The sequence below is a fragment of the Etheostoma cragini genome, chromosome 20 (assembly GCF_013103735.1).
Source record: "Etheostoma cragini isolate CJK2018 chromosome 20, CSU_Ecrag_1.0, whole genome shotgun sequence".
Lineage (NCBI taxonomy): Eukaryota > Metazoa > Chordata > Actinopteri > Perciformes > Percidae > Etheostoma > Etheostoma cragini.
Genome location: NC_048426.1, coordinates 302,080 through 329,428, shown reverse-complemented (window position 1 = coordinate 329,428; position 27,349 = coordinate 302,080). Strand labels below are relative to the sequence as shown.

Below are 27,349 nucleotides of genomic sequence, written 5' to 3'. Positions count from 1 at the left end.
CATAAACAGATCACATCAAGATAACATCACCATGGCAGCATGGGGTAAAACTCAAACAAACTCTTAAGAAGTTCCAGCTTTCCAGACTTTTATAATGATTATACACTAACAAAATCCAACAGAAAATACATTTTTAATCATGTACACCTTCACAGAGCTGCAGATTCGGTGGGTTTTAGTTACATTAATATTTTACTGGGCATGCTTTTAAAGAAAACATTTTATTCTCCCATCTAGAGCTTAAGCAAGTAATGGAATAGTCAATGGACAGAAAATGAATCAGCAACATATCTGATAACAATTATCATTTATCAATCAACAAGGCCAAACATTTTTGATCTCCAACTTCTCAAATGTGACAACTTTCAGTTTTTTCCACTTGGTAACTTTTTAATTTGGGGGTTTTGAACAGAATTAAACATTTGAAGACACTACCAGGAGTTCTGGGAAACTGCTAGGATTTTTCACTATTTACTGAAATTTCATGGACTAAGTGATAAAGCGACTTTTCACTCTCTATGATAAAAGTAATCATTAGTGGCAGTAACGGGAGTGCTGATGTTAGTTAGTTTACTGCATCTGTTCTCTCAGCTCACTCTCCTTTGGAGCTGACTTTTAATTAAGACTAGCACTGTGTAACCACATATAGTCCGCGGTCGCTGTGTGTGGGCTAAGGGTAAAAGATAAAGTCCACCCTCCATTTTACATTTCTTCCTTTTATTCACTTGGACATTTGACCTTTACTGTGCAAAATGACCACGCATGTGCAGTTTGATACTAGAAGGATATTTTTATAAAAAACACATTTTTGACACGACTTAGAACATGTCTGGACGGGATCTTTAAATTCTAGCATCACTTCACTTCGTACATCCGATGTTGGTCAAAACAGTCTTATTTTAAACATACTTCAAAAAAGATCAAATAAGTGTTGAAATGGTTCTGTAGCAATGAGAGCTCCCACAGATAGAGAATCATGTTAAACTTTGGTTCAAGTAAATATGACTAAAAAGTGTCTCCATTATATGTATTGGGATCTTCTCTTTTACATGTATTGCACCTGGCATATTAGGCTCATATTACGCATATGATTCTGATCAAGTAAAGAACACTCCTTCATAACAAGACTATATTTTACAAAAAGGTCAAATGAGATCAAATCTCATCTTTGATTTGGAAATGAGGCTGGTCCTCTGGTTTGAAGGCTTCGTTGTGACGTCCATCGTTGGCGAGGACGCGTGACGCTGTGTAACCCACAATCGGATACTTTGCTTTGTACGTGCCTTCAAATATACTATCCAGAGACTCCAGCTGCTCGTCCGTGAGGCCCGTCTGCAGATGTAACGATAGAAGAAAAAACAATAACTTTAATTAGGACTTGTCATTTAGTACAGATTGTGACACCTTTTGAGATAATGGAGTCTTTTATACATTGTCGTGTTTCTTTAGAAATAAACAACAGACAAATAGAGTCTTTAAACGCTTCAGATGTAAAGTTATTCACTGTCAAAGTGGTTCCAAAATGAATGGGAGTCAATGGAATGCTAACTGAAGGTGAGTGCTTGGTAGCATTATGATGCCGCCACATGAGCTAACTTCCTGGAGGTCGGATCACCCCCTTGGTTGAAACGCAAGGAGTTCCCTAGAGGGTTCCTAGTTCCAGGAGGAAGTTCCTGCAGCTGAGAAGTGACTCATGGCTTGATGTGAAGAATGTAAGAATAGGTAAGACGTGGAAATTATTTATGCAATCAACTGTCTAGTGTTTATGGCCATAGATTAAAGTGTTTCAAGACTTTTCTTTTACCTTTCCAGTCCAGTTTTTTTAAATGTCTTCGTTTGAAAAGTCTACAGTGTCTGCGTATGGCTCATTCAGACAAAACTTAGAAGTATCAGTATAATCACGCAGCTTATGAATGCCATGCTGATTTGCAGCCGCCTATCGGGTGTCAGGTGTCGGTGGTCCCAACCCCTGGGAGTCAACCACAACAAACACATCCTCAACCTTTGGGAAACCCACTAAACTTACAGTGTCTGATGTCAGGTCTGCTGGGTCCAGGGACATCTTAGCCACAGCCCGGGTGGAGTCCTTACCGACCAAGGCGTTGTACGGTGCATCTTTTCCATAAAATTCTGCATTTGGAAAAATGTGTATATATTTTTGAATCAGTTAATTCTGCATGGTCTCAGTTTAGAATTCAAAAACCCTGGAGAAGCACTGAAAAGCTTCATCAATGTGACAATCTGGCTTTCCTTATGCAGTTTTGATAAATGAATAAGCACATTTAAGTACAAATAAAATCTTGTAAATCATTATAGCTTCATTTGAAAGGGGTCGAGTGGTGTTTTTCTTACCTTTTCCCTTGGTGACATCAAACACAACTCCTTTTATTGCCATGTAGATAGGCTGACCGTCCTAAAACAGGGAGGGGAACACAATAGAAAAGAGACATACATCGTTATCGTGTAGCTTACATATGAATAGGTGCACCATAGACGGTGTATTATTAATATTAACAGTATATGAAGAGCACAGACAAACACAGACCCTCAAACCATAGACAATTAAAGAACGAACTTGCTAACTAAGAAGCCTAAAATGCTAACTAATAGGTTAGTAAACTACTTCTTCTCACCTCGCTGCCGTCGTATCTCGTCAGTTCCTCCTCAGTGAACAGTCGGACAGGTTTGGTGGACGGCTTGTATTTTAATTTAACGTCTTCCGCTACAGTCGTAGAGAGGACAACACACAGGACACAAATTCGCGCTGTTGCCATGGTAGAGTCGCTGTTTGGAGGAGTTTGATGCGGAAACTGTCAACTCTGGTCATCCACTTCCTTGTCGTTGCTTAGAGTTGGTGCTGCATTTACATGCCGTCGGATATTTTATTAGCGCCCATACAAACTTCATGGCTAAGTGTACAACAGTTTGTTATTGGAAATAATTAGCCCATCTTCTTGAATGGTTTCATTTAAGAGCAGTAGTTTGTAAGTGTATATTTCTAGATATAGTCAGTCCTCTTCTGCCACGCTTTTTCTCACTGTTTAGTTTTTTATTCTTTATATATTTAATGCTTTGCTTCCTTTGCTTTCAAGGCCTAATGGACATAGAAAAGAAAGACACTGAAAAAATTGGATTCTGAAATCTAGAAACTGTAAAGATAATTAAGTGAGACATTTAATGCCCACTTTAAACATGACTGTAAAACAGTGTATGATTATTGCCCCCCACTTTATTTTAATTATTTTTCTGTCTTTCTGGCCCAGCTGTATAGTGTGCGTTTAGTGCTGTTACTTGTTGTTAAATGTGGTGTGTTTCTCACATAGAAAAATTAAAAAAAACTTGAATTCTAAAAAGAATGCCAAATACTGTGCATATGGAAGAAAAACATACATGTTCCTTTGTTAAAGAAAAATAAAAGAAATTTATGTCAAACAATGTTCAGATACATTTTTGGACTTATTCATCTTTATTTTACAGGACAGCTATACAGGACATCGTCACAGCTCGGATTCGAACCCTGGACCTCTGCATCTGCATCGCTTAACCTCCCTGTATGCGTTTGAGACATATGAGCTTGGACAGTGGTCTTTTACGAACTGTACTTCAACGCAGCACTAGGGATCAACCTAAGGGAAGGACGAAGGAAACATGGAGGACACATTGACTGTTGGAGGGAGGGCTGTTGGTGCCTCATTATCATGGGGCGGGCGGGCCTGGAACAGACTTGTATCGTCGTCGAGAAAACCCCCCGTGGGTGTGTGTGGTGTGTCTCCCCTAAGAGCGGAAAACTGGCAGTCACACTTACTTGAAATGTATCTTTTATTCAATAAAAGTAGTTCCCGGGCTTGTCTCAGCTAGCCCTACGGGTCCACTCGAAGAGAAGAAGTAGGAAGTGCAAAGGAATGCGCGGGAAAGAGAACAGACGGTCATACCAAGAGGTAAGGACAACTGTCTTCGTGTTCAAGTCTGTCTTTTATTATCTTTAATAATCCGAATACAACAGCTTTGTTGGCTGTAAATTCCTCGCGACACGAAGGGCCCACACACTGTCATGTGACCGTCCAGACGGCTGCTGATTAAACTAGCTGACCTCATGCTTTCTGTCTGCTGGCTCATCAAGTTAGCCCAAGTTGTGTATAACACAATAATATAATACAACATATGCCAAAATAAAACTAACTTATGCAAAATGATTCATTTCAGAATAATAGATAATATATGGCTTATTATTATTGACGCATTCATGTGTAAATGTTTCTACTGGTAAATGTGGGGTTAATTTGAACACTACCGGGTATCTGTATTGTTACGTCAAATAACTGTAAAATATGTATTTACTTATGTCTTAGATACTCCAATCAGCCAATCAGAGGCAGAATAGGGCAAAGTTGTGTGTGTATATATACTGTAAATTATATACTGTAAATATATATGCAGACATCATAATTGTCCATATACTGTATATATAACCCAGTAAGAGTTGTTGGAGGATGATAGACACAATCATGTTTAACACTGTAAATACCAGGGGTGGAAGAAGTATTTATAACCTTTACTCAAGTAAAAGTACCAATAACACACCCAAGTTGACCACGTTACTTAGCCTAAGTAAAATACGCCTGTTTACGTATAATCAAAAAAATGTACTTCAAGTATTAAAGTTTTCACATTGCAGGTCAGTAGATTGTTTGGTAAGTTTCATTCTTAACAAACATATGTTGTAAATGACACAGGTTTTATGCGCACATATTTTCATTGGTCAAGTAGGCCTAACTAAGCTGTCAGATGAATGTAGTGGAGTAAAAAGAACAATATTTCTCTCTGAAATAGAGTAGAAGAGAGCATTAAAAGTAAAGACTCAAGTAAAGTACAAGTACCATTCAATTTGTGCTTAGCTACAGTACTTAAGTAAAGGTACTTAGTTATATTCAGGCATTGGTAAATACCTTATAATACCTTTTTATTACTGTCAGTGGTGGTGGAAGTACTTGGATCTTTTACTCAAGTAAAAGCAGTGGTAGCTTAGTCCTTCTGATCTTAATAATACATACAAATTTTATATCTTTTGTAGTATTAATCTGAATCTGCAGAGTATTAAAGGTATTAAATAAATGTAGTGGAGTGAAAGGTAAAATGTCTCACTCTGAAATGGGGAGTGGAAGTATAGTGGATTCTCTTTAAAGTTTTGTATACTTTCTTTAATTATCCATAATGTACTAACCTTAGATTTTCTTTTGTGTGACTAGACTGTACCTTAATGTCTCTTTCCTAACCTGGCAGTTCAACGATGATGAGCATGAAGACACACAGTCTCCGGCCTTCTTTGACAACACCACCGCAGACCTGGATCACGACGAGCCCGATAGCCGCGTCTCGCAAGGTGACGACCGGCTGTGTGAAAGAACACGCTCAGCATCTTTTAGTGATTTCATTCTAGTCCAATACAAGCAATCAACATGAAAACTACTTTCATTACAGAGGATGACATCAGGGACAACAGTCCACCGGTGAGATTCAGCAAAGCCTGCCTGAAGAACTTCTTCACGGTGGTGCTGATCTTCATCTACCTGCTGCTGACCGGGGTGGCCGTGTTCCTGGCCTACCAGACCATCTCGGACTTCCTGGAGAGGTTCCACCACCCGGTTATGTCTGTCACCTACAAAGAGGTGGACTCCTTTCCCCCCCCAGGTGTGCATAAATGGAACAGTCAATGTGCTAGAAAGAGTTTATTTAAATAATATACTGTATGTCAAAAGGCATATCAAAGGCATTCTATTCTATTATATGTATATATATTTTGATATACAGTATATTATTTTAATAAAATCTTATACATATATATACAGTATATATAAAATATACCCTCTAGAATAGAATAGAATGCCTTTAGTGTCATTATACACCAGTGCAGTACTTGTGGAACGAGATTTAAGCAAAACCTTTACAGTGTCAACACAAAAATATAAAAATATAAAATGTAAGTAGTACAGTAGTAAAAAGAGAGGGGGGGGGTGTGGTGCACAGTCCTGAGAGCAACTATATACATACGTAAAGTAATAGAGAGATGTAGGGTCTGTATCCATTATGCAGAAATATAGTTTGGTGTATCAAAAGTCCTGAGTATTACATAATGCACAGTAAGGAGATGAAGTCATATATAAATGTATAATTGGATTCCTTCTAATGTGTTAACATGTCAACATTATTTTGATATTGCAGCTGGTCAAGGTTGAGCTAATGTTGATTAATTTCAAACAAAATAAACAAAAATGAATTTTTGTAATTCTATGAATGGATTTAGCATCTGTAGAGCTTGAATCGCTATTATAATACAAATATATGAATTGATTTTTTTGCACTCCCCTAATAAGAGCCTCTAAGTTACTGCTGACTAACAAACCCAACTTGTATTGCGATGCAGTTTGGACAACTTTTTACAGTGTTAGGAACTTTAATCAGGCTATCGAGATCATACAGTGAAGGGTTGAGTTTACACTGCTGTGCATCATATAAATGTAAAGTAGACAAGAGCTTGCTACCGCATTTTTGTCTCAATACGTAAGGATTCGTTATTAATTTAGTTTTTTCTTTGCGCAGGTATCGCTCTGTTTCCCGGCAAAGCTCAGCTGTTGAGCTGCCGGCATCATTACCATGACAACATCCCACCTTTAGTGGACCCAGGGAAGCACCAAGAGGGAGACTGTGTGATTAATGATGTGACTTACATCGGACCATTTACCAATCAAACTGAGGTCAGCCATGAACACATTCAGCTGGTCATTTCATAGACACGCATTACAAGTGGCAGAAATATGAAAATAACACCACCATGTACAATGTAATCCTGAACATCTTTTTTTTGTATCGCTATTTAGGTTAGACCTGCTGTCAAGATAGATTCTTCATTCTGTGAATGTGACCCATTTGGAGTTTTTCTGTTTTGAAGAAAGAATAAAGTAACGCTCAACTTTGTTCCCACAGAGAAGAGCTCTGGTGGTCCGCGGTCCGTCTGACGTCAGAAACAAAGAGCTGATCTTCATGCAGTTCAGCCTCAATGAAACGGAGGAGGACTTCAGCGCCATCTCTTACATGCTTTTTGCCAATTTTAGTGACTTTATTGAGAGGTAACAGCAAATACAGTCTGATTGTCTGATTGTAACGTGCGTTTCCATTTCGACCTTAGTGATATCTGTTTTCTGACTCTCTAGTGCCAATAAATCCGACTTCATGAGGGATTGTGAGAGCAACTACTCCATGTGGACTTTCTCTGGTGGATTCAGAACCTGGGTCAAGATGTCTTTAGTGAGGACGTCTGGCAAAACCAATGAAGCTGTTGAGTTTCGGCAAGAGGTATTTATGTCCAACCGTTGTACACATACTGACATGTGGGATGGAAATTGCGTTACTTTGTCATTAACATTTATTTCATCATTTATGTTGGATCTTCCAGTCCGCTGTGGTAAAATTCAATGACAAAAGGCCTCCATCAGAAAAAAACAATGAGCTCTTCTTTGCTGTCTTTGAATGGCGGGATCCTTTTATGCAAGACATCAGACTGGTGAGTTCTCCCAGACATTTTAACCTCATCAGAACTAATCCGTCAGCATCAGTGTATCAGTTTCTAGTCTCACATTGCCAGCCACACCGCCACAGCACGTGGGAGCGTGATCCGGCTACACCGCTTATCTGTTCTAGGATAGGAGAGAAAATGCTCTGGGTTGTTTGTATTTCCTTTAAACCGGTCCCAAGCATCCTGGGCGACACTGAGCCCTAGATGCAGCGACGGTGCCCTTGCTAAATAGAAAAAAAGCAATGTACATCCATTGAGCCAGACTAATCCGGTTCTCACTCAACTTTGCTCGTTTCCAAACAGATAGTGACTGCAAATCCCTGGAACTCTGTAGCCATTCTCTGTGGCGTCTTCATGGCTCTCTTCAAGGCTGCTAATTTTGCTAAACTCACGATTCAGTGGATAATCAGAATGCGGAAGAGGCATCTGAGGAACAAAGCCCGGGAGCTGAACCAAATAAACTGAAACACTTTGCAGAAAAGCACTGGTGACCCAATCTGACGACATCCAAACGATCCAAGTGAGGTTTTTTCAGGTCGTTTTCTAATCATTGGTAAAGATGAATGTTTATCCATAACCTTTGTTAGAATATAACACTTTATAGATACAGTGATATGTTGTAACTGAATACCACTGCGAGATGAATCATTTCCAAAAGAAATGCCTTGTTAGACAAGACTTCAGTGAATTGTTGGTAGTTGCCATTTCCAAAGATGAGGTATTTTCATAAATGTGTTGTATGCATGTAAAGGAATCCTGGCTGAAAGCTGAGACACTCAATATTTGGGATATAGTTTGAGAATTTTCAAAGATTTTAATGGTATGACTGTTTCAAAACTGAGAAAATGTGAACTTTGGTCAACATGTTGCTGGATTTAATAATCTTATTCAAAAAGGGAATATTGTAGCATATTTTATGTTTGTGTCTTAAAGCTTTAGAATTCAATTTTTAACTTCGAAGGGATTATTATGAACTTCTTTTCTTCTGTCAGAGTGATCTACTGTTTTATTTCTGTTTTGGCTAAAGCTGTCCCTTATTGTACTGTGGTTTTCATTTGATTTACATAATGTACTAATGTACACTAATAACCACATAAATGTGGTTGTTAGTGTTCAAATTTACTTGAATTGCTGTCTTAATTATGCTGCCTTTCACACACTATGTTGTTAAAATATTGTAAAAGAAAATATATGTGAATGCCTAATTTTATAGTTTGTGGTGAAGAATATGTTGTCAATGTACATGCTGCCTCTTTTTTTTTTAAACTTCACTACACTCATATTTTTATACTTCATGTTGTCCTTGGATCAAATTGACCCGTTTTCCAATATCAATGTTCTTTTTAATTCCCCAAAATAACATGACTGATTCCACTCAACGCTCTTTGGCAATTACAAATCTCTACTTTCATTCATTTTGGGGCGTCTTATTCAATTTTATAGCATTTGAAAAACAAATTGAAGTGGTTTGAAGTAGTATTGAGTAAAAGTTGACATCCATTCCTTTAATTTTAGTCTAAATAATTCCTCATTTCTGTTTCCTAACTGAAAAATTAGGTATAATTTCCTATAAATGAGTTTTATTGACCATAAATTCCAAAGATAACTGTAAAACTAAAGTTGATAAGTTAGTGTTACGTACTGTTAAACGTCAAAGAAAGTGACAAACATTGAAAAAAAGGGACAAAAATGTAAGAATAAGCGTTAATAAAAGTGATTTTCAATTTTAAAGGGAAGACAACACAAGGGTTAAAGACTATTTTTGGGGCATTTTTGGCCTTTATTTATACAGGACACAAGGGAAATAAATAATAACTATAACAGGTTAAGCTACCCAGCAGTTTAAGTAATTCAAGTGAGACCCACCTTTACCAGCTGCAAACTCAAAGTAATGTACACATTAATGCATCAATAATTATAATTCAACGATCAACATTAAATATCTGAAATGGGCCATTGACAAATGAGTAATTTTATTTTTGATATATGTTGATGCTCATACTTTTTGTACTTTTTTTCTTGAGTAAACGTTTGAATGCAGGACTTTTACTTGTAACAGTATTTTTTAAACTGCAGTATTGTACTTCAGTGCAATAGTACTTCAGTACAGTAACGTTTTTTTCAAGGGCATATAAATGAGGATTGTTGTCAAAAACTGCTCCAAAATTACAATTCTCCACTGCACTGTGGTACTTGTGTAACAAATATAAAAACTGAACCATAGACTGTGTGTGTGTGGGTTTTTGTGTATATGTGTATATACACATATGTACTGTATATGTAGCGTTATGTATTATACTGTATATACATATACAGTATATATATATACATACACACACAAACAGTACATATACATAAACACACACACACACACACACACACACACACACACACACACACAGTCTATGACCTGAACTAACCCTTTCCCTTTTCTGGAAAAGCGAAGTTCTTGAATGCCTCTAGCTTGCCGTAGTTCTGTTGGGGGCGAGGAGGAGGATGTTGTTGTTAGCTTCAGCGGTGGATGAGAGCATGCAGTAGCCCCACACACACATTTGGCTATTATAAAGGTAGTTAACAGTCATGTCTCAGTATTTACAATGTATAAACAACTGCAGGTCTTAACTGTATTCCCTCACGCCTTTATATGTAGTAAATCGTTGACTAACGTTACATTAAGTGGTGTAACGTTTGTTTCGCTGGCTAGCATGCTATTGTTAGCTTGCTAACCTACTGGCTAACGTTAACTATAGCTGTTATTCTTTCTTTAAAGTTCAAGCTAATTTAGTTAGAAGTCACAGTTCGTTTGTCTGCTCGTCTTGTTTGCTTTTCCATCTAATTATTATAGAGACACAAATATCTGCACTCTAAGAACTGTTAACTGTTAACTACAGCTAGGCTAACAACAAACAATTCTTTGTTGCTAGCCGACCAAGTTAGTTACCAGGTCGTTATGCAACTGTAAAGTAAGAGTTGTTGCAGCGGACTAACTTAACTGTGCTTGCATTCTAACGGCAGATGTAATTATTAACTAAACTCCAGATGTACTGCGACTTGTGATGATAAAGTCCTGCACCAAATGAGCCAACTGTTAGCAAGCTGGTAGTTTACAGTTACCCCTGTTGTTACAGTGCGTTGTGCTTTTCATTTCTCTTTTTTACTAATTAGCTTGGAGCTATTTTGTCTTTTATCTCTCAACTCGCTGTTTAACTTAAAAGGCAACTTTCCCTTTTTAGTATGTGCATGGCGTTACAGAAGAAAGCTGTGTGGTGATTTAATCTCAACATGAATCAAACATCTGCCTGTGTCCCCTGTCTGTTTCTAGCAGTTGGTGCATCAGTAGTTAATATCAGACTACTTGGGGGTCTTTCACTGTCCCTGCTTGCTCCCCCCTAGAGATTCATTGGCTGAGAGGCAATATGACCCATGAATCATACTGTTATTATTAATCGCTGCCCTGTGGTAGTGTAGATAAATGGTGATGGAGGTGTTGTGAGACAGGTCATAATGTCAGACAGTAGGATAGCATCTCCAGACCTCACTCATGGTCTTTATTAGACATTCCATATTAAACTGCTTTTTAACTGATTAATAACCCAATATGGGAAAGGTAAGAGAGCTGTGCATAGACAGCTGAAAACAAAGCACTTCCTTGAATTATAACAAGAAAGCTCCATGTGTAAAAGCATTTAGGAATTGATCATTTTTCTACCTGGCCAAGATTTGCACCTCCTTTTTTCTTCTTCTGTAGCCAATCTATACCCCCCATCAGAGCCTTGTCAAATGTTGGCTGTAGGAAGGTTAGAGGGCCAGCTTTTTCTAGTATTGCATTTGTCTTTGCTACCAGACACATTTGAGTGACAAAAAGTACAACTACATGGCATTATGTCCTCTAACTGCCAAAGAGATTGTTGCTTGAAGAATGTATACGTGGCCAAAACACTGCATAGATAAATAGGCAAATTTAATTACTGGAGCTACTTGCAGTGCGCATCGTTCTTTTCTCTTTATCATGTACATTATTACAGCGTGGTACCAAAACTCAGTAGAAAAACATAATTGTACTGTATAATAATACAATTACACAGTACAATAATACAGGGGTGTCCTCACTAGCCTTTTGCCCATTAGTGGTTTTAGTTTCTCACCTTGTTTGTGAGCGTTCGAAGTCTAGACATAGCTCTGATGTTTCCTCCTGGCCACAGAGTAGCTTTATCAGCAGACTGCAATTAGACCAGGTTCCAGGTTGAACTCTGCTGACATAGAGGCACGTTGTTGAATATTTAGGTGTGGTTCTTGATGAGCTTTGAGCTCCCTCCACTGGTTTGGTGAGTCTGAATTGCTGAGAATTCAGATTTATTTTTGATAATCACAAAGTACAACTAAGGTTGAACCGCAGCCACCATACCAACTATATTATATTTAGTATTTAGAATGGTTTTACAGAACGCTGTTCCCTTGTCCTTTTGTAAGCTGTGATTGATGGGTCCTTTGTTACATTCTCTCTAATGACAGTAATGGGCTGATTTCCACCTGTGTCCATGATGGCGAGAAACAGAAAGTGCATCCTCTGTGAAACAGTCTACTCCTCCAAGCAGGTAATTCTCCCTCTGTAGGATTTGAGCCATTCAGGAGTTCGGGCTACATTAACACTGGAATTACATGAGTTGTTTGACAAAATGAATACTAAGGGGTTGACCAATATTCAATTCAGCAATATTGTGTACATAATTCCGGTAGGATTTGTTTATGTACTTTTATGTAGGTTTATTATACCTATTTATCTAAAAAAAATGTAATCAACATTGCGCTTCACTGCATTACACAATAACGTGTTATCTACCACTTAACTAAACAAGACTTGCAGGAAACGTATGGATGCCTAAAAGAAATGTATATTTAATGTCTATCTGCAGGAGATAGATGAGCACATGAGAAGTATGCTCCACCATCGTGAGCTGGAGAAGCTCAAAGGCCGGTGAGTTGTGGTTCAGTTTCTCCAAAAATAACAAAATGCACAGATATTGTGTACTTTTATATCACGACCCTAAAACATTAAATTAATAAGTTAAATAGAAATGTTTTGTTTCTCAATTAATACTTAGAACAAGATCTAGGCCAAGTTTTACTATCACAATTTCTACTATGATTTTAGTGAATACACATTTTTTAATTAATTACTAGTGTCACTTTAAAAGGTTTGAATTTGTTTCAAAAGTTATTTCCAAATGTATTTGGGTCATGATGCACGTGTGCACACAGGCACGTGTTTGTCACAGTTATCGGGCAAGTGGATATATGGGCAGCTGTCTCAACTGTAGCACATATATTTAGACACAACCTCTCCCGGAACAACAGGCATGAGCAATAGAAGGCAACTGGCTATCTTGTGACTCCCATGTAGATTAGTAAAAGTATGTGGCCTGTGGCTGAAAGCAGAGTATCTGGAGTGGAGCAAATTCTGATTTGGTGAAGGACCTGAGTTGTTGCTAAGCAACTGGTATTTCAAAACATTGAATCAGTGGGAAACAATGTGCAAAGATGGCCTCTTTTCAAATGTGATGGTAAGGTACATTTGGGAAAAAAAGACACGAACAGTACGCAGCATGTGCAAGGGATTATGAAAGAAAACGTATAGTTTTACAAGAGTGGATGGTGAGGAATGGGATGGCTAAAGCTTAACTTTAACTACAGCTCGATACAGCTATATATGTGAGGTCCATGCTTAGGAATTCATCACTACTAATTCAGGTTGCATTTCTCCCACCACTGCAGCTGAGAAATAACGTGCCAAATAAATACAAGTAACCCTATCTAACTGATGAAGAGGGGGCCATATGCCCGTCAGAAAATGGCACCATGCTATGACACACATTTGACAAAGACGTTGAGAAGGAGCCAGCAAAGTCACTGTCCCGATCCGAATTACAGGATGACAGACTTGGGAGAGTTTTTGAAGTGGCGGCTTTGAGCAGCTGCACAAGGCTCCAGTTACAGGCTTTGCTTGGGATCGGGTCAGCAGGATGCTCAGGCCTGTTCTAATAACACATGCTGGCCTGAAGGGGGGTGGGTTCATGCTCTCAGAGAGGAGTGGGAGTTCAAATACAGACATTGCCTTGTGTAGAGTCTCAGAGTGCAGCGGACACCATCATGAAAGAGCACTAGGCTGAGGGCACTGTGCCTCGCTCCCCTCCACGCGACCCAGTGCTGCGCTACATGGCTGCTTGTGGCGGCTGGACATAAACAGCTACATTAACATGCTGTCTGGATCCAGCCTGGCTGCTCCTCCTGCCCTCGCCCTGCCACCCATGGCCTGCTGAAGAAGGGAAAAACAAGATCAGGACGATTTTTTTAACAAGAGAAAATTACAAGTTAGCTACCTCCTGATCTGTGCCAGATAGAGAATTCGGACAAGTTATCTTAAGGATTGTTGAGTATTCTCCTCTCCTGATTTTATTTTGACTTTAAGTAACAGAAAGTAGAGCCGGAGTACGTCTTTGCAGGCTCTGCAGGCACAAAAATCTAAATCAGACTAGATCAGGACAATGCCTGAAGGAACGATTGATCGCCCGCTCTCGCCTTCCCTCCCCAGGGACTGCGGACACGAGTGTAGAGTGTGCAAGGAAACGGTGGTGAGTCTGACAGACTATGCCAGCCACATTTCCAGTCCAACACACAAGCAGAATGTGGAGGCCGCGGAAAAAAAGTATGCTGGGAACGACCGTGAAGAGGACTACTTCGACCAGGCGTTGGTGGACCTGATCGAGAAGAGAAAAGAACAGATCAGGTAAGACAGTCATGCTGTCGTTGCAGCTCGGAGAATAATAGTCAGATATGGTGCTTTAAAAAAAGTTGTAGTAGTATTTACAAAAAGTAGATTTTTAGACAAAAAAAAGTTTCTTATGCTTATTCATCAATGAAACGTGCATTTTGTCAAATACATTTTCTTTTTAATGCTTATTAAATTGTTTGTATTGCCAATATGGGAAATTACAGTTTTTTGTATAACAAAACATATTTCATGATTGTGCACATGGCATGTAAGCAGAAGTCCAGCACCCATACGAAATAATGCAGTTTGTAAAACATTAGGAATATTGATTTTACATTTGTCATAATGTTGTTATGATTTTACCACAAATGTAAATATAAGTGATAGCTAGTTTGTGTGTACATACTCCATGTATAGGCACGTCTTAGCTCAGTGGGGCTCACAGGCCTAAATTTAACTGCTGCTTGAAGAGGAGCTGCTGCTGGAGTCGGATGTCAGGACTGCAGCCTAAAATAAAAGTATGAGAGCACACGAACCTTAACTCCAACCCTGCGATGATCTACAATCTGGAATAAACCACATGGATTTAGGATTGAAAAAAACAAGAATACAAATATGCCTTTTGTGTGCATTTTTGGCTTGATAACCTGAGTTGACCACACTGTCCTACTAGACAAATTAGAATATATATCTGGACTAGTTGAGAAAGTGGGTTATGTGTCACAACTGTTGAAGGCAAAAGCAGTCAGCTGTCAGCCGGTCACGTGCCAGATCCTTTCCCTCCGCGGTCAGGGCTGTAGGTCACACTGGAACTAATCCTTGGCACCTGGCAACAGTAGGCCAAGAGATACCATTGTCAGGGAGATTTTTTTTAAGTCTTGTTAAACAATATCTAGTATATCTGAAATGCAGTTGCTGCAAGCATTACATACATACATACATACATACATACATAAAACAGCTGGCTGTTGACAGTGAATCGAAACAACAAAGTCGTGGGCCTGCAAACAAGAAGAAAATTAAGTAATTCATAATATATATACATTGATATCTGTCTTTTGTCTGTAGAAAAGAAAAGGAGGCCGCTGCTGCAAAGCTGGCAAAAGAAGAAGAGGCTCAAAGGAAAAAGGAGGCGATACAGCGCAGGTTAAAAGAAGCTAAGGAGCACTACCAGCTGCAGTACGCCTTCAAGCATCAATCACAGGGTTTTGGTGGATCCACTCACCACAGAACTTGGTACAGGAGCAACCAATATAATGCCAAAGCAGACTCCCAACCCTGGCAGCACGGTAGACATGGGAAGAGTGCCACCTGGCATGCTCAGGAGCCTCCCAATCTTCAGAAGTTTGGATGTGGGGAGTTTGGTGGTGGAAGCTTTCATAGCCAGGATGGTTTGGGCAACAAGCAGTGGGATCATGGTGCATTTTCTGCCAATCAGCGAAGTCGACTGCCTTGGCTCAGCAATGGAGGCAGTAGTAACGGGGTCTATGGTCGAAACAACATTGCCCAGAACCATCAAAAGAGCCGTCCCCTAAGTCTTTTAGGGCCTGTTCCTATGTATCCCCCTCCCCCCAGTTTTTTTGCCCAGTCTCTTAACCAGTTTCAGAATACATGCAATGGTTTGGGAGCTCAGCACAGTGATGGGCTTCAGAATGGGGAGGGGCAGACAACAGAACCTGACCCCAGCAGCAGTAAGAGCGCTAAGACCTATGGTAGCAATCCAAAGTTGGACAAAGCCTGCCGCTGGTCGCCCTATCCTGTCACAAAGGGTTCTGAATCCTTACCCCATAAGGATACCAACCCCAACTCATCAGAGAAGTACCCAAACTTGCCCAAACCCCAGAAACAGGATACGGCACATGAAACCAGTGCTTTTAATAGACAGACCCGGCCTGAACAGAAACCGGGGCAGTTGACCTCAAGTGGACAAAGTATGGAAGAAAAAGGGAAGCATAAAACGAACCCCAAAACCAAACCCAGAGAAAGGAATAGCAGTGGCAGTAGAAGCAGCAGTGCTCAGATAGACACCCCTGAGAACGTCTCCTCTCGTCCCTCAAATCAGAAAGCAATTAAGCCATTGCCGCACAAAGATTGGAAGACGTCCTCACTTCCTAGTCTCAACGGTGGAGCTCAACACAGCACGGCCTCCAGTCAAGCGCATGCACAATCAAAATCATCCCCAAAGCCGAGTGGATTCAGTTCCCAGACTCCACCTGTTGGGCCCCTTCTGTCAAGGCAAGAACGGCAGCTCCCAGCAACATTCAAGAAAGCCAGACAGATTGTGTTAGAAAAGAGGGGCTCTTTGGATAGCTCTAGAAACAACAATATGGAAATGACACTGCACATTGTGGAGGAGCAGCAGCAGAAGGATCACATACAGAGTCAGATTGGCATGAACAAAGAAAACCGGCAGAATGCAGCTAAAACCAATCTGCCTGACTCAGCCAGGCCGGAAAAGCCTGCATTGCAATCTGCAGACAGCAGTCAGTTTCTGCAATCATTGCAAGTCAGCACCTCTACCACGGAGAGCTCAGAGCCTGCTGCCTCAAGCCGGGACGACGAGGAGACCAGGAGGAGAGTGGAGAAGGAAACATGCCCATTGGCACCAGATGAAGCCATGCAGGCTTTTGAAGCCGGGCAGAGCTCAGAGAGTGACACCTCCAGAAGTGGGGAAGCTCAGACGGGTTCAGGGTCAAACACATCGAGTCTGTCCAAACTTGACCTGCCCCCCGTCTTGAAACGTGACCTGACCAAACACATCAGCACCAAGAGTAAAACAGGTGGCCACGAGCCCAACCTGAACATTGCCAGACGGGTGCGAAATCTTAGCGAGTCTAGGCGAAGTGACACAGAAAAGGACTCGGGGCTCAAACCAACTGTGCGGCAGCTCATCAGCTCCTCCGGGTCTCGACGCAATGTGAACTGGGAACAGGTGTATCAGGAGGTCAGGAAGAAGCAAGACAAAGGCAAAGGCATGCCAAGGTGAATGTTTGAGCTCACATTTAGAGTTTGATATATTCTTTTAACGTTGTTTTTGCTTTCAGCTACTTCAAGCTCATGTTATGTCCTGTCTGTCCTCCAGGTTTGGGATAGAAATGGTGCCAATGGAGCAGGAGGACCAGAGCCAGGAGGAAGAGGACATTCCTCTGCTAGAGGGTTTCCAGTGGGATTCCATGATGGACAACTCTGCCTCCCGAAAACGCTCCTTATCTGAGAGCAGCCTCGCCCCTGCATCCTCCCACTCCCTGTTTACATCCTTCATGTCAAAGGAGACAGTCCAAAGAGAAGCCCCTAGCTCACAGCAGCAGGGATCCTCCATTTCTCCCAATCCCATATTCGCTCAAGAGAACAAAGACAATCAACGTCAGCAAGAGGTGGAGCAGATGCTCGGCCAGTTTGAGGCTTTAGCACAGAAGCAGCCAGACAAGCTAACGTCTGCGACAGTGAAGGCCCTCCAGCGGTCAGATTCAGTGCTCGGCGACAGCAGTTCGGGGACAGAGCTACACGACAGCCAGGGAACAGGAAAAAGACGAAGAGCAGCTGGGGTGAGTGGCGGAAAGCGCGTTAAAGGGGAACTCCACCAGTTTGACACATTGTCTGTTTAAAGGTTTTGGGGAGTACTACTGCGCGTTTAAAAAAAAGTTGTGTATGGAGGGAGCTGTGTAAAGTCTGATCAATACTACAACTTTGAAGATGAAAAAGAATCTGGTGCTGTGGAGTTAGGAAGAAGTGAGACCTCTGTAGCCCGCTCCTCCTCTCTGCTTGAGGCACATTAGCCATCACAAGCATAACATCGAAATATCCTACAAAACTGTCAGTGGTTGAGTTGTATTGTGGGTAATGTACGCGCAAGGTTTTGAAAGGAGGACTAATGCATGCAATAAAAAAGACGAGACCAATGTCAAATCTACTTTAATACAACAGGCAGAACGTGACTCTTGTTTCTCCTTTTTAGGACGTTCCATGTGCAGAGACCTCTTCTTTGGAACACAATAACAAAAGAAGGAAAGTCAAATCCAAAAAAGGTTAGTATCTACAAGTTCTGTTGCATTAATGAGCTCATGTATGTACTGCATTGTTTCACTTTTTGAAAGTAAAATGGATGGTTTTCTCTGTGGTATGTTATCTCTGCTAATGTGGCTTAATGATCCTGGTAGAATGATGTCACAGCTTCAATCTAAATCCATTTTAAGATAACCAAGACGACATGACTACCGATGGTTCACACGTATGCTTTTGTCCCCTCTGTGCAGAGCGTTTGCAGATCGACCAGCTGTTGGCTGTGTCTCTGCGGGAGGAAGAGCTGAGTCGCTCCCTGCAGACTGTGGACACCAGCCTGATCCAGGCCCGGTCCGCACTGGAGGCCGCCTACATAGAGGTGCAGCGTCTCATGGTGGTTAAACAGCAGGTGAGAAGGAGTCTCCATCCTTTGAGTTGCGGATGTCATTAAAGCACTTTTCACTTTTCATTTAGATTTGAGAGCAGGTTGCTGTGTTTATATACACTTGTGTTTGTGAGTGTAAGGCAGAGAGTTTGTTTCTCTCCTGGAGAGTTGCCTAGTTTTCGGGCAGATGTCCACAGTTTGCTGAGCTTAGCGAGCATTTCTTGTCTAGCCAGCGTTGTGAAGGCTGTCCAAAATGACTCTCTTACTTTCATTGTAGGACAAACTGTCTTTAAGGGTGTGTACATTGTAGCTGGGTGGAGAGAGCCTCTTTTCTCAGACAACCATGATGACATATGACACCTTTTATTAGGGTGTGTGTGTGGGTTAGACTGGATGAAATTATGGTTGTGATAGTATTTGGGTTAAGGTTAGTCTTATTGATTGATTGATTGATTGATTGATTGAAAACTTTATTGAGAACCAATTCAGAGGTGTTCAAAAGAATAAAAACACAATAAAGCCTAAAGGCTTGTTAGACATTGTGGTGCTTAGCCAGTCACTGGCCCTTATCTTTCTTACTTAGTGCAAGTTTTGTCATGTTCCTATGTCTGTAATTACAATATTATACTGTATATTACCCACTTACAAGCATTGTACAATTTTGTTTTGCTTAGATGACTGGAGAGATGAGCACACTGAGAAACAAGCGCATCGAGTTACTGAAAGGAATGCAAGGTAAGGAGGACATGTCTTAGTAGGAAACACATGAAAATGTTTTAGTAAATGGTGACTTTTCCTGCCATTAACTACATTAGAGGTTACTACTACTATAACAAACTATACAAACCACAGCATATTAGAAGTAATGACCGTCACACAAATCATTGTAGTTGACATAGCACACATATAGTGTAGTACATCCCATTTTAAGCTCTTGAAATACTGAATTAAACAGTTTTCTTGTGCTATTTGTTTTTTTACAGGTAGTTTGGAGGAAGCACCTCAGGTCAAACTGAAAGAAGAAAAGATGGATTCAGTAGAAGCTGAGCCACACGTGCCCTCCTCCACTCTGATCTCCTCTGACTCTGCTGCCCCCCCCAGTCCTGGTCCTCCTGCTGAGCGTGCCTCCCCTCCCTCCTCCGGCCTTCCCTTCATGCCTTTAGTTATCAAACAGGAGCCTCTGTCTCCTGTTCATGTCAGCTCAGAGCTGGACCCTGTGGACAATATAACCCACTGTGCTCACAGCACCACCCCCGAGCAGCCTGTCGCTGCTGCAGCAGCCTCTCCGCCAGGTAACATCATACAGTACATTTCGTTTTTATGCACCAGACAGTAGGTGGCAGTTATAGTTCAAGAAACATAGCAATGTCCTGGTATAGAAAACATGGCTGTAAACATCACTTCAAAAAATGAGAAAGTGAATGCGTGCAGCACGTTAGACCTCAAAGATATGTTTTGGTGAATTCTTGTTAAACTGTTTTTATTGAGAAATCAGACATGAGAATTACAACCTCAACAGTACATGTTTGTTTTCTCTTTTATGTGAACATAAAACATAAAGACAATACAAAATTAAAACAAAACAAAAGTGACATAAATAGGAACATTCTCAAGACCCAATCACCTCCCCCAGCCCACCCTCCTCCCCTTTCCTGGGACTTACATCAGATCACATCGATAAACAAAACAAATCATCTTCAAATAGGGTTATTAATATATTGCTGAAGGGGTTGCCAAGTTCTGTTGAATCGCTTTAAGTTATTTGCTAATGAGAACCGTACTCTTTCCAAATGAGAGAGCCTTACCAGTTCATCCAGCCACAATTTTTTGGTGAATTCTATATACTTTGTTTAAAGACAACCACATAATCCTGTGGGGCTTTACCCTTTAAGAGATATACCTATGCCAAGATTACCTAGTCCCAAAATGTAAATGCATTACACATAGCAATAGTCATCATAAGATTTACCTGCCAGATTGATTAGAGTTAGATAAGTGTGTTAACTCAAGGAACAATGAAGAACATGCTAAAAAGAAGTCCTCTTAGTTTCTGTTCATGTCATTTAACTGTGCGGTGTACTGATCAATGTGCATCTGAAACTCTTGCAGACCCTACCCTAAATTTCCAGCCATCCTCTGAAAGACAGCCGGAGCTGTACCAAACTAACACAGAACACAATTGGGACAACTTTGCCGAGCCTGCAGACTGCAAAGAGAGCTTGTCAGGACTGGTTGAGACAATGGAACAGTCCATACAGGCAACTCAAAACTCTCTTACCTCTTTGCCTGACTCCAAAACTCCCATAAAGCTTCTCTTGGCCAGCAGGAGGGGCTCCGAGGAGGGGAGTGTTATTGACTGTGCAGCCACACAGTCCTTCGAGTCCCCCTCCGTCCTCAATCTGCCTGCCTCTCCATCTGAACTGAGGAGCGGAAAGCGTGTAAGGAAGCTGAAGAAGAGGAAGGTGTTGAAGAAGGCCCAGGGGACTGAGCAGCCCGAGAGCAGTGACACCGAGATAGATGGAGACGCCTTGAGGCCGAGGTGGCTTCGACCACGCAGGAGAAGCTCCCAGGTCAGCACCTCCACTCTCCCTTTAGAAGATAGAGAGGGCGACATGAACATGGAGGGCATTGAGGAAACCTCTAGAAGGCCGTTTCAGACCAGCAAACTTGAGAAAGAAGACCCCAAATCCCCCAAACACATGGTGGAGCTTCCCAAGGTAGCCCGTGCCGAACGTCCGCTGAGCTTGGATTCAGAAGAAAGCATGGAGGTAATCGCAGCCGGTCAGCAGCCCAACATGGCCGCCCTGGTTCCAGCTTTCCCTCCAGCCCAGCTCCCAGACTTCTCCAGACCCGAGCCCCAGAGCCTGGCCTGCAACGAGGTCACCTCCACCAGTGACATGGATGTGTGTCGATCTTCTGAGAGGTAAGACCCATTCGTGTCTCTTGGAAACCGCCGCTGACAAAACAATTTCAACTCAAGGTCCACTTACTCGCTTGTTCTGGAGCTTTCAACTTTATCACAAGGCAGGAAGTGGAACATGTGCAGTTCCATGGCCACTAAGCAAACTCCATGTGAAGATGGGGACCGTGGGATGTGCTCAAAAGCTCCAGAAGACGTGAATAAGTGGACCTATAGTTGGCAATGTTTGGTCAATGTTTGTTGTACCAGTTTTACATTTAAAATTAAATTAAAGTGGGATTAGAAATGTCAATAAAACAATAGTTAAAGACAAATAGTTGAAAAAAATATATATTATAAAATTAATGTACCTTTATTTAACCAGGAAAAGACTCATTGAGATTAAAAATGTCTTTTTCAAGAGTGTCCTGCCAGAACCTCACACTTCTTTTATTTGTCTTGAGCTGTTCCTGAAGACCAGTAATGATCTTTTGTGTGGAGTTTAATCCCAGATCAGACTAAACTAAAATAAAACCACTCATCATTTCAACCTTTTCACCCCACAGTGACATGCCGTTTCCCATCACGTTGCCTAAGATAATGAAGACCTCGTCAGGTATGTTCATCTGTCTGGAGAGTTGGTCATGTTCTAGGGGTCTGGTTATGCAGAGTAAAAGACCAGCCGTTGTAGAGAGGGGGGGGGAGATGCAGTATTGTGGAAATATATGGAAAATGACAACTGTCTCTCCTGGAAGACATTTATAATGTTGCTTTTGTTTCATCAAAGTTAAAGTGACGTAAATAATCTGTCAAGAATTTAAAAATAAGAGCGCTGTAGAGAGAAGTTCAAGAAATGATATCTCTTACCTCTTCACAATGACCAGGTTTATTATAAACAGAGTAATAGTATTTTTTAAATGAGTATATAAGTTTGTTTGTTATTGTTTTTTATTTTTCTTATTTTGCAGTGATGGTAACACACCACCCGCTGGTAGTCTTGATGTATGAATACATAACCAGACATGAAATCATACCATCTTCTAAGCTGCCAGAATTAGAAGTGTCATCCATCTTGACTAGGTTAAAAATAGACTCTCTGAGTACCCAAAATACTATTTATGGGAAAGATATTCATAGAGCTGTTAGTTGACTTTCAGTGACGCAGTATGAGCATAATGAGTGCAGTGCTGAATGGACACAACTTTCTAAGAATGGGTATATTTAACCTGAGGCATCATTTAAATGTTCATCCAGAGAAAAACAGAAGAAACTATACTTGGAACAGTTTTTGGTAGGAAATGTTTTAGAGATTTGAGTCTCTCATTTGAGATGATTTGAGTTTTGGAAATTGATTTCTTTCTGTGTTGAAAACATATTACAACCTGGAAAGAGTTTATTTGTATTTGCCAACTCTATGTTCCTATGGAAGTGTTGTCATTTAAGCTATGAATATAATAATAAGTATTTTGTGAGTGAAAGTGAAATGATGGTATTTTAAGTAATGCTCTAATGCTCAATGCTCTTAACTAATGCTTTAAGTAGTGCTCCTGTATTTATTTTTTTGTGTTTCCCAGATGCGTTCTCTGACCCCGGTGATGATGATTTGCCCACTGAGGGTGCGTTCGAGGGCCACCAGGAGGCGGTGAACGCCATGCAGATCTACAACGGGCTGCTGTACACGTGCTCCGGAGACCGGACTGTCAAAGCGTTCGACCTGGTGGTGGGTGTCGCCAGGATGTCAGGCCTTTTGTTACACCCACAACTGTGTTTTTTCCTATTTTCTGTGAATGTGACAGCAGAACAAACTTGTATCTTTTGTTGTTCTTGTTGCAGAGTCATAAATGTGTCGGTGTGTTTGAGGGTCACAGCTCCAAAGTGAGCAGCCTGTTGGTGTCGGCGGCGCCCAGCCTGCATCATCGCCTTTATTCTGGTTCCAGTGACCAGACCATCTGCTGCTACAGTCTCAAGGTGAAAACACAGATCTTCTTTTTAGTCTATAATCACATTAATATTGATTATCCATTATCTCAATGAATGAATTAGTCCTCCTCGGTTTCATCTGGTTAAATACACATTCTAGGATTTGTTGAGTAATGTGTTGATTATTAACAGGGCAGCTTTTTTTAAATTTCCTTTACATTTCTTTTATTGTTACTCACGTTTGTCTTTATTGTGTTGATTTGGGCTCTTTTTATTGACCGTGAATTGTGTAGCCATATTTACGAAGCACGTGTTTTATACTGGACGTCATTGACAATAGAAGAGTGTCATGAGGTGTTATCCTTCACTCTACTTTTATATGTATAATTGGGACTTTATTGTTTTGCCTTCACCTTAAATCATATCCTTTTCTTAGACTGTTGTAGTTCAGTGCTTCAAAACACAAATTGAGTCAATTCACTTGATATTGTTTGACGTCTACAGACGCGAGAACTGGAGCAGCAGTTCTCTCTGTCGGACCGAGTCCTCTGCCTCCACAGTCGATGGAAGATTTTGTTTGCTGGTCTGGCAAACGGCACAGTGGTGACCTTTAACCTCAAGGTGAGAAATTCAGTGTAGACCATTATATTACTGGAAATATAAGGCCGTTTTTCTGGGCTCCCAGAGGGGGTGCTGAAACAAACTACTACTTTACCTAAAAGAAAGGGAAATCATGTCAGAAAATGTATTAACCCATGTCAGCTAGCATTGGAAAGAAAAGGCGGAAACAAGGGATAACCTCTATTAAGATGCTTTCATTTCTATTTTGCAATTATTTGTGTAGACAAACAAGCAGATGGATGTGTTTGAGTGCCACGGGCCGCGAGCCGTGAGCTGTCTGGCCTCGTCGCAGGAGGGGGCACGGAAGATCCTGCTGGTCGGCTCCTACGACAGCACCATCAGCGTGAGGGACGCCAAGAACGGCCTGCTGCTGCGCACACTGGACGGGCACATCAAAACTGTGCTCTGCATGAAGGTATCAAAACTCATGGCAATGTAAGCACTTGAAAAACAGGAAGCGAAACAACATATAACTCGTAATTTAATCAGCACTGCCAGCGTGTGAAAATCAGTGTATTATCAGTGAAAATAATGGAAAATCTGTTGCAATGTCAAATCTTGACTATCTATGATTTAAAATAGGTCTGCACACTATGAGGAACATATCAGTTTTTTTGCGCAGATCTGTACCAACCTGCAGCACCACAATACTTCATTCTGAATGGTTTGACACATATTTTGCATTTGACAGGCTATTTTTAACTGTACGGGAGTTGAGGATTGATTTTTTTGTGGATTGGGTTTAATTCCTCATTGTTTCTCCCTCTCAGGTGGTCAATGACCTGGTATTTAGTGGATCCAGTGATCAGTGTGTCTACGCACACAACATCCATGTGAGTCATTCTGTTTATCTCTTAATACATAAGGATCTGATGTTGCAATGTTATCAACACTGTAGGAGAAGCCATATGCACCATGCAGCTGAATTATGATGAATGGTCCCATGGCGTGAAAATGTCCCTTAATGAGGCCTATATAAAAGAGACTTCAGATACAGTATTAGGGGACCACTAAGGGTATATGAGAGTATCCAAAAAGCAGCATGTAATGGGACCTTTAACACTGGTTGAGAACCTTTTTAATATACGTACAGTATAATCACACTCTGTTTTCTGTGCCACTTGTACAGACAGGAGAGCTGGTGCGGGTCTATAAGGGCCACAGTCACGCTGTCACCGTGGTGTCTGTCCTGGGGAAGGTGATGGTGACCGCCTGTCTGGACAAACTGGTCCGCGTCTACGATTTACAGGTCTGCATCTCTAAACAATATGTCTTTACCTACTGAGCAATTTGCTCATCTACATCTGGGTGTGAATGCCATTCCATCAGGTTTTCATGAAAATCTGAAAGGATTTCTACCTGTTACTGTCTCCACAGTCTCACGACCAGCTGCAGGTCTATGCTGGACACAAGGACATGGTGATGTGCATGGCTATCCACAAAAACATGGTGAGAGACCTGCTTTTTCTTGGAGCTATATGCTTGGAAAAGTGTGAAATTATACAAGGAAAGTGTACATGTTTTAGAAGACATATGCTTCATGATCAGAGCTTGACACGCCATCTGTGTTCGTTTTGGGTTTCAGATCTACACTGGCTGTTACGACGGCAGCGTGCAGGCCGTCAAGCTGAACCTGATGCAGAACTACCGCTGCTGGGTAAGACCAGGGATGGCGAGCAGAGCCCACAGGGGAAATTTGTGGATCAAGAGTAGATCTGCAAAGATGAATCAATTAGTTATCAACTATTAAATTAAACGTCAACTCTTCCAGCTTCTAATTTTTCTAGTTTCTTCTCTGAATATCTGGGAGTTGTGGCCAAAACAAGACATTTAGAGGACGTCATCGAGGGCTTTGGGAAACACATTTGTCACCATTTTTCTGACATGCTAGAGACCAAACAACTCATGAATTAATCAGGAAAACATATGACGGATTTATTGACATTGAAAATACTCGTTAGTTGCTGCCCTAACTACGAGAGATTAATGAGAGATATAAGATGCCATGTAGCTGGTTTCATTTTGGTGTATTTAGGCTACCATAATAGTAGAAATCTCTCTTTCTTAGGGACTTAAAATCAATTTTAAAACATTTCTGCTGCCACCAAACTCTATGATCACAGTCATGGAAAATGTTGAGATGAAGTACATCTTTGTTTGTCCATTGATGCACAAGATTCTTAAAATAATACAAGTAATAAAATGCAAGGGAGGCTTAGGTGGGCAGATTTGGCAAAGGGGTTTAAGGGTAAAATGTGATGTTTGTCAATAAAACAAATATGGAATTTGACATAATTTTTGCCTAGTATTATCACCATACCTGGGTCTAAAACTAAAGCTAGAGCAGATAATAAATAAATATGGTACGATGAATGGTGTCTTGTGTCGACAGTGGCACGGCTGTTCGCTGGTGTTCGGGATGATGGAGCATCTGCAGCAGCACCTGATCCACGACCACACCGGGGCCAGCTCCCAGACGTTGAAATGCCGCTGGAAAAACTGTGACGAGTTTATCTGTGCACGCAACGGCTCCAAGCAGGTAGTAAAACTTCCCATTCAAATGGATTTTTAGTACGTAGAGGAGAACGTGTCTTTCTTTCTTTGGAATGTACATCCAACATGTAAAAGAAAACAGAAAATCAGGCGTGACAGAAAATAAAAATCTTGATAACATAGTGTTTAACGTGTGAGTGGCCCCCGATGCCTCGGCCACAGCGTATGAATGTGTGTGAATGGTCCTGTACTATGTAAAAGTGCTTTGAGTAGTCCTTAAGAGTACATTTTACAGTACATTTACATTTAACATACGTATATCATAACCTTTGTTGGACATGTCTGGAAAGGAGTGGGATCCCTCCCTTTCCCCCAAAACATTGTTACTGAATTAACATACTTCCTCTATCATCATTTCTAATTCTTTTCTCTTTTTAAACTCTTCCAAATATTTAACTCAACTTACCAATTATCTTAAAAATGGCACTTTATTTCTCAAATATTGACACCAATTTTGCATTATAATTTCTTGCATATTTAATTATTTAATATATACATTCTAATAACCATAACTATAGGTAGATCATATAGGTGTGGTGTAGGTTTTTCAGCTTGATCTAGAGATATGTGTCTCTGTGTTGCAGGGCGTACAGATGCACATGCAGAAACATGCTGAGGAGACTGAACTGGAGC

General features: G+C 40.9%; 3 protein-coding genes across 4 annotated transcripts; 2 read left to right on the top strand and 1 right to left on the bottom strand.

The window, feature by feature from the left end:
- Positions 1-1,036: 1,036 nt before the first annotated feature.
- On the bottom strand, positions 1,037-2,875 carry nenf (neudesin neurotrophic factor). 2 transcript variants are annotated; one of them, XM_034859188.1, is made up of 4 exons: positions 2,634-2,875; positions 2,353-2,413; positions 2,027-2,130; positions 1,037-1,332 (listed from the first exon to the last, which is right to left on the bottom strand). In XM_034859188.1, exons 1-4 carry the CDS (start codon positions 2,772-2,774, stop codon positions 1,156-1,158), a joined length of 483 nt encoding a protein of 160 aa, XP_034715079.1. In that variant the 5' UTR covers positions 2,775-2,875; the 3' UTR covers positions 1,037-1,155. The 2 variants fall into 2 exon arrangements, with proteins under 2 accessions (XP_034715079.1, XP_034715080.1); XM_034859189.1 differs by having other exon boundaries at positions 2,353-2,410; positions 2,634-2,871.
- A 796-nt stretch (positions 2,876-3,671) lies between these two features.
- Positions 3,672-8,773, top strand: pacc1 (proton activated chloride channel 1). Its single transcript, XM_034859187.1, has 8 exons — positions 3,672-3,938; positions 5,281-5,380; positions 5,479-5,688; positions 6,598-6,752; positions 6,982-7,124; positions 7,209-7,350; positions 7,451-7,558; positions 7,874-8,773. The coding sequence occupies exons 1-8, from the start codon at positions 3,903-3,905 to the stop codon at positions 8,033-8,035; spliced, it is 1,056 nt and encodes a 351-aa protein (XP_034715078.1). The 5' UTR covers positions 3,672-3,902; the 3' UTR covers positions 8,036-8,773.
- Positions 8,774-10,036: 1,263 nt separating this feature from the next.
- znf106a (zinc finger protein 106a) lies at positions 10,037-27,348 on the top strand (the record flags this gene model as incomplete). Its single annotated transcript, XM_034859124.1, has 22 exons — positions 10,037-10,137; positions 12,083-12,165; positions 12,484-12,545; positions 14,160-14,354; positions 15,408-17,321; positions 17,422-17,884; positions 18,295-18,364; positions 18,593-18,747; positions 19,398-19,458; positions 19,707-20,015; positions 20,833-21,646; positions 22,189-22,238; positions 23,197-23,342; positions 23,456-23,590; positions 24,047-24,163; positions 24,387-24,578; positions 24,934-24,996; positions 25,293-25,412; positions 25,541-25,612; positions 25,749-25,820; positions 26,556-26,702; positions 27,301-27,348. Coding segments are annotated over exons 2-22 (5,262 nt in total), but the record flags the coding sequence as incomplete, so codon positions are not given.
- Position 27,349: the final 1 nt, after the last annotated feature.

Bases quoted from the DNA above. Each gene is read 5' to 3' on its own strand.
- pacc1 (XM_034859187.1), top strand. From the start codon at position 3,903: ATGCGCGGGAAAGAGAACAGACGGTCATACCAAGAG. The intron at 5,381-5,478 runs GTGACGACCGGC...CTTTCATTACAG, and splicing joins CGATAGCCGCGTCTCGCAAG to AGGATGACATCAGGGACAAC. The intron at 7,125-7,208 runs GTAACAGCAAAT...CTGACTCTCTAG, and splicing joins TTTAGTGACTTTATTGAGAG to TGCCAATAAATCCGACTTCA.
- nenf (XM_034859188.1), bottom strand. From the start codon at position 2,774: ATGGCAACAGCGCGAATTTGTGTCCTGTGTGTTGTCCTCTCTACGACT. The intron at 2,414-2,633 runs GTGAGAAGAAGT...TCCCTGTTTTAG, and splicing joins CGAGATACGACGGCAGCGAG to GACGGTCAGCCTATCTACAT. The intron at 1,333-2,026 runs GTAAGTTTAGTG...TTACATCTGCAG, and splicing joins CAGACCTGACATCAGACACT to ACGGGCCTCACGGACGAGCA.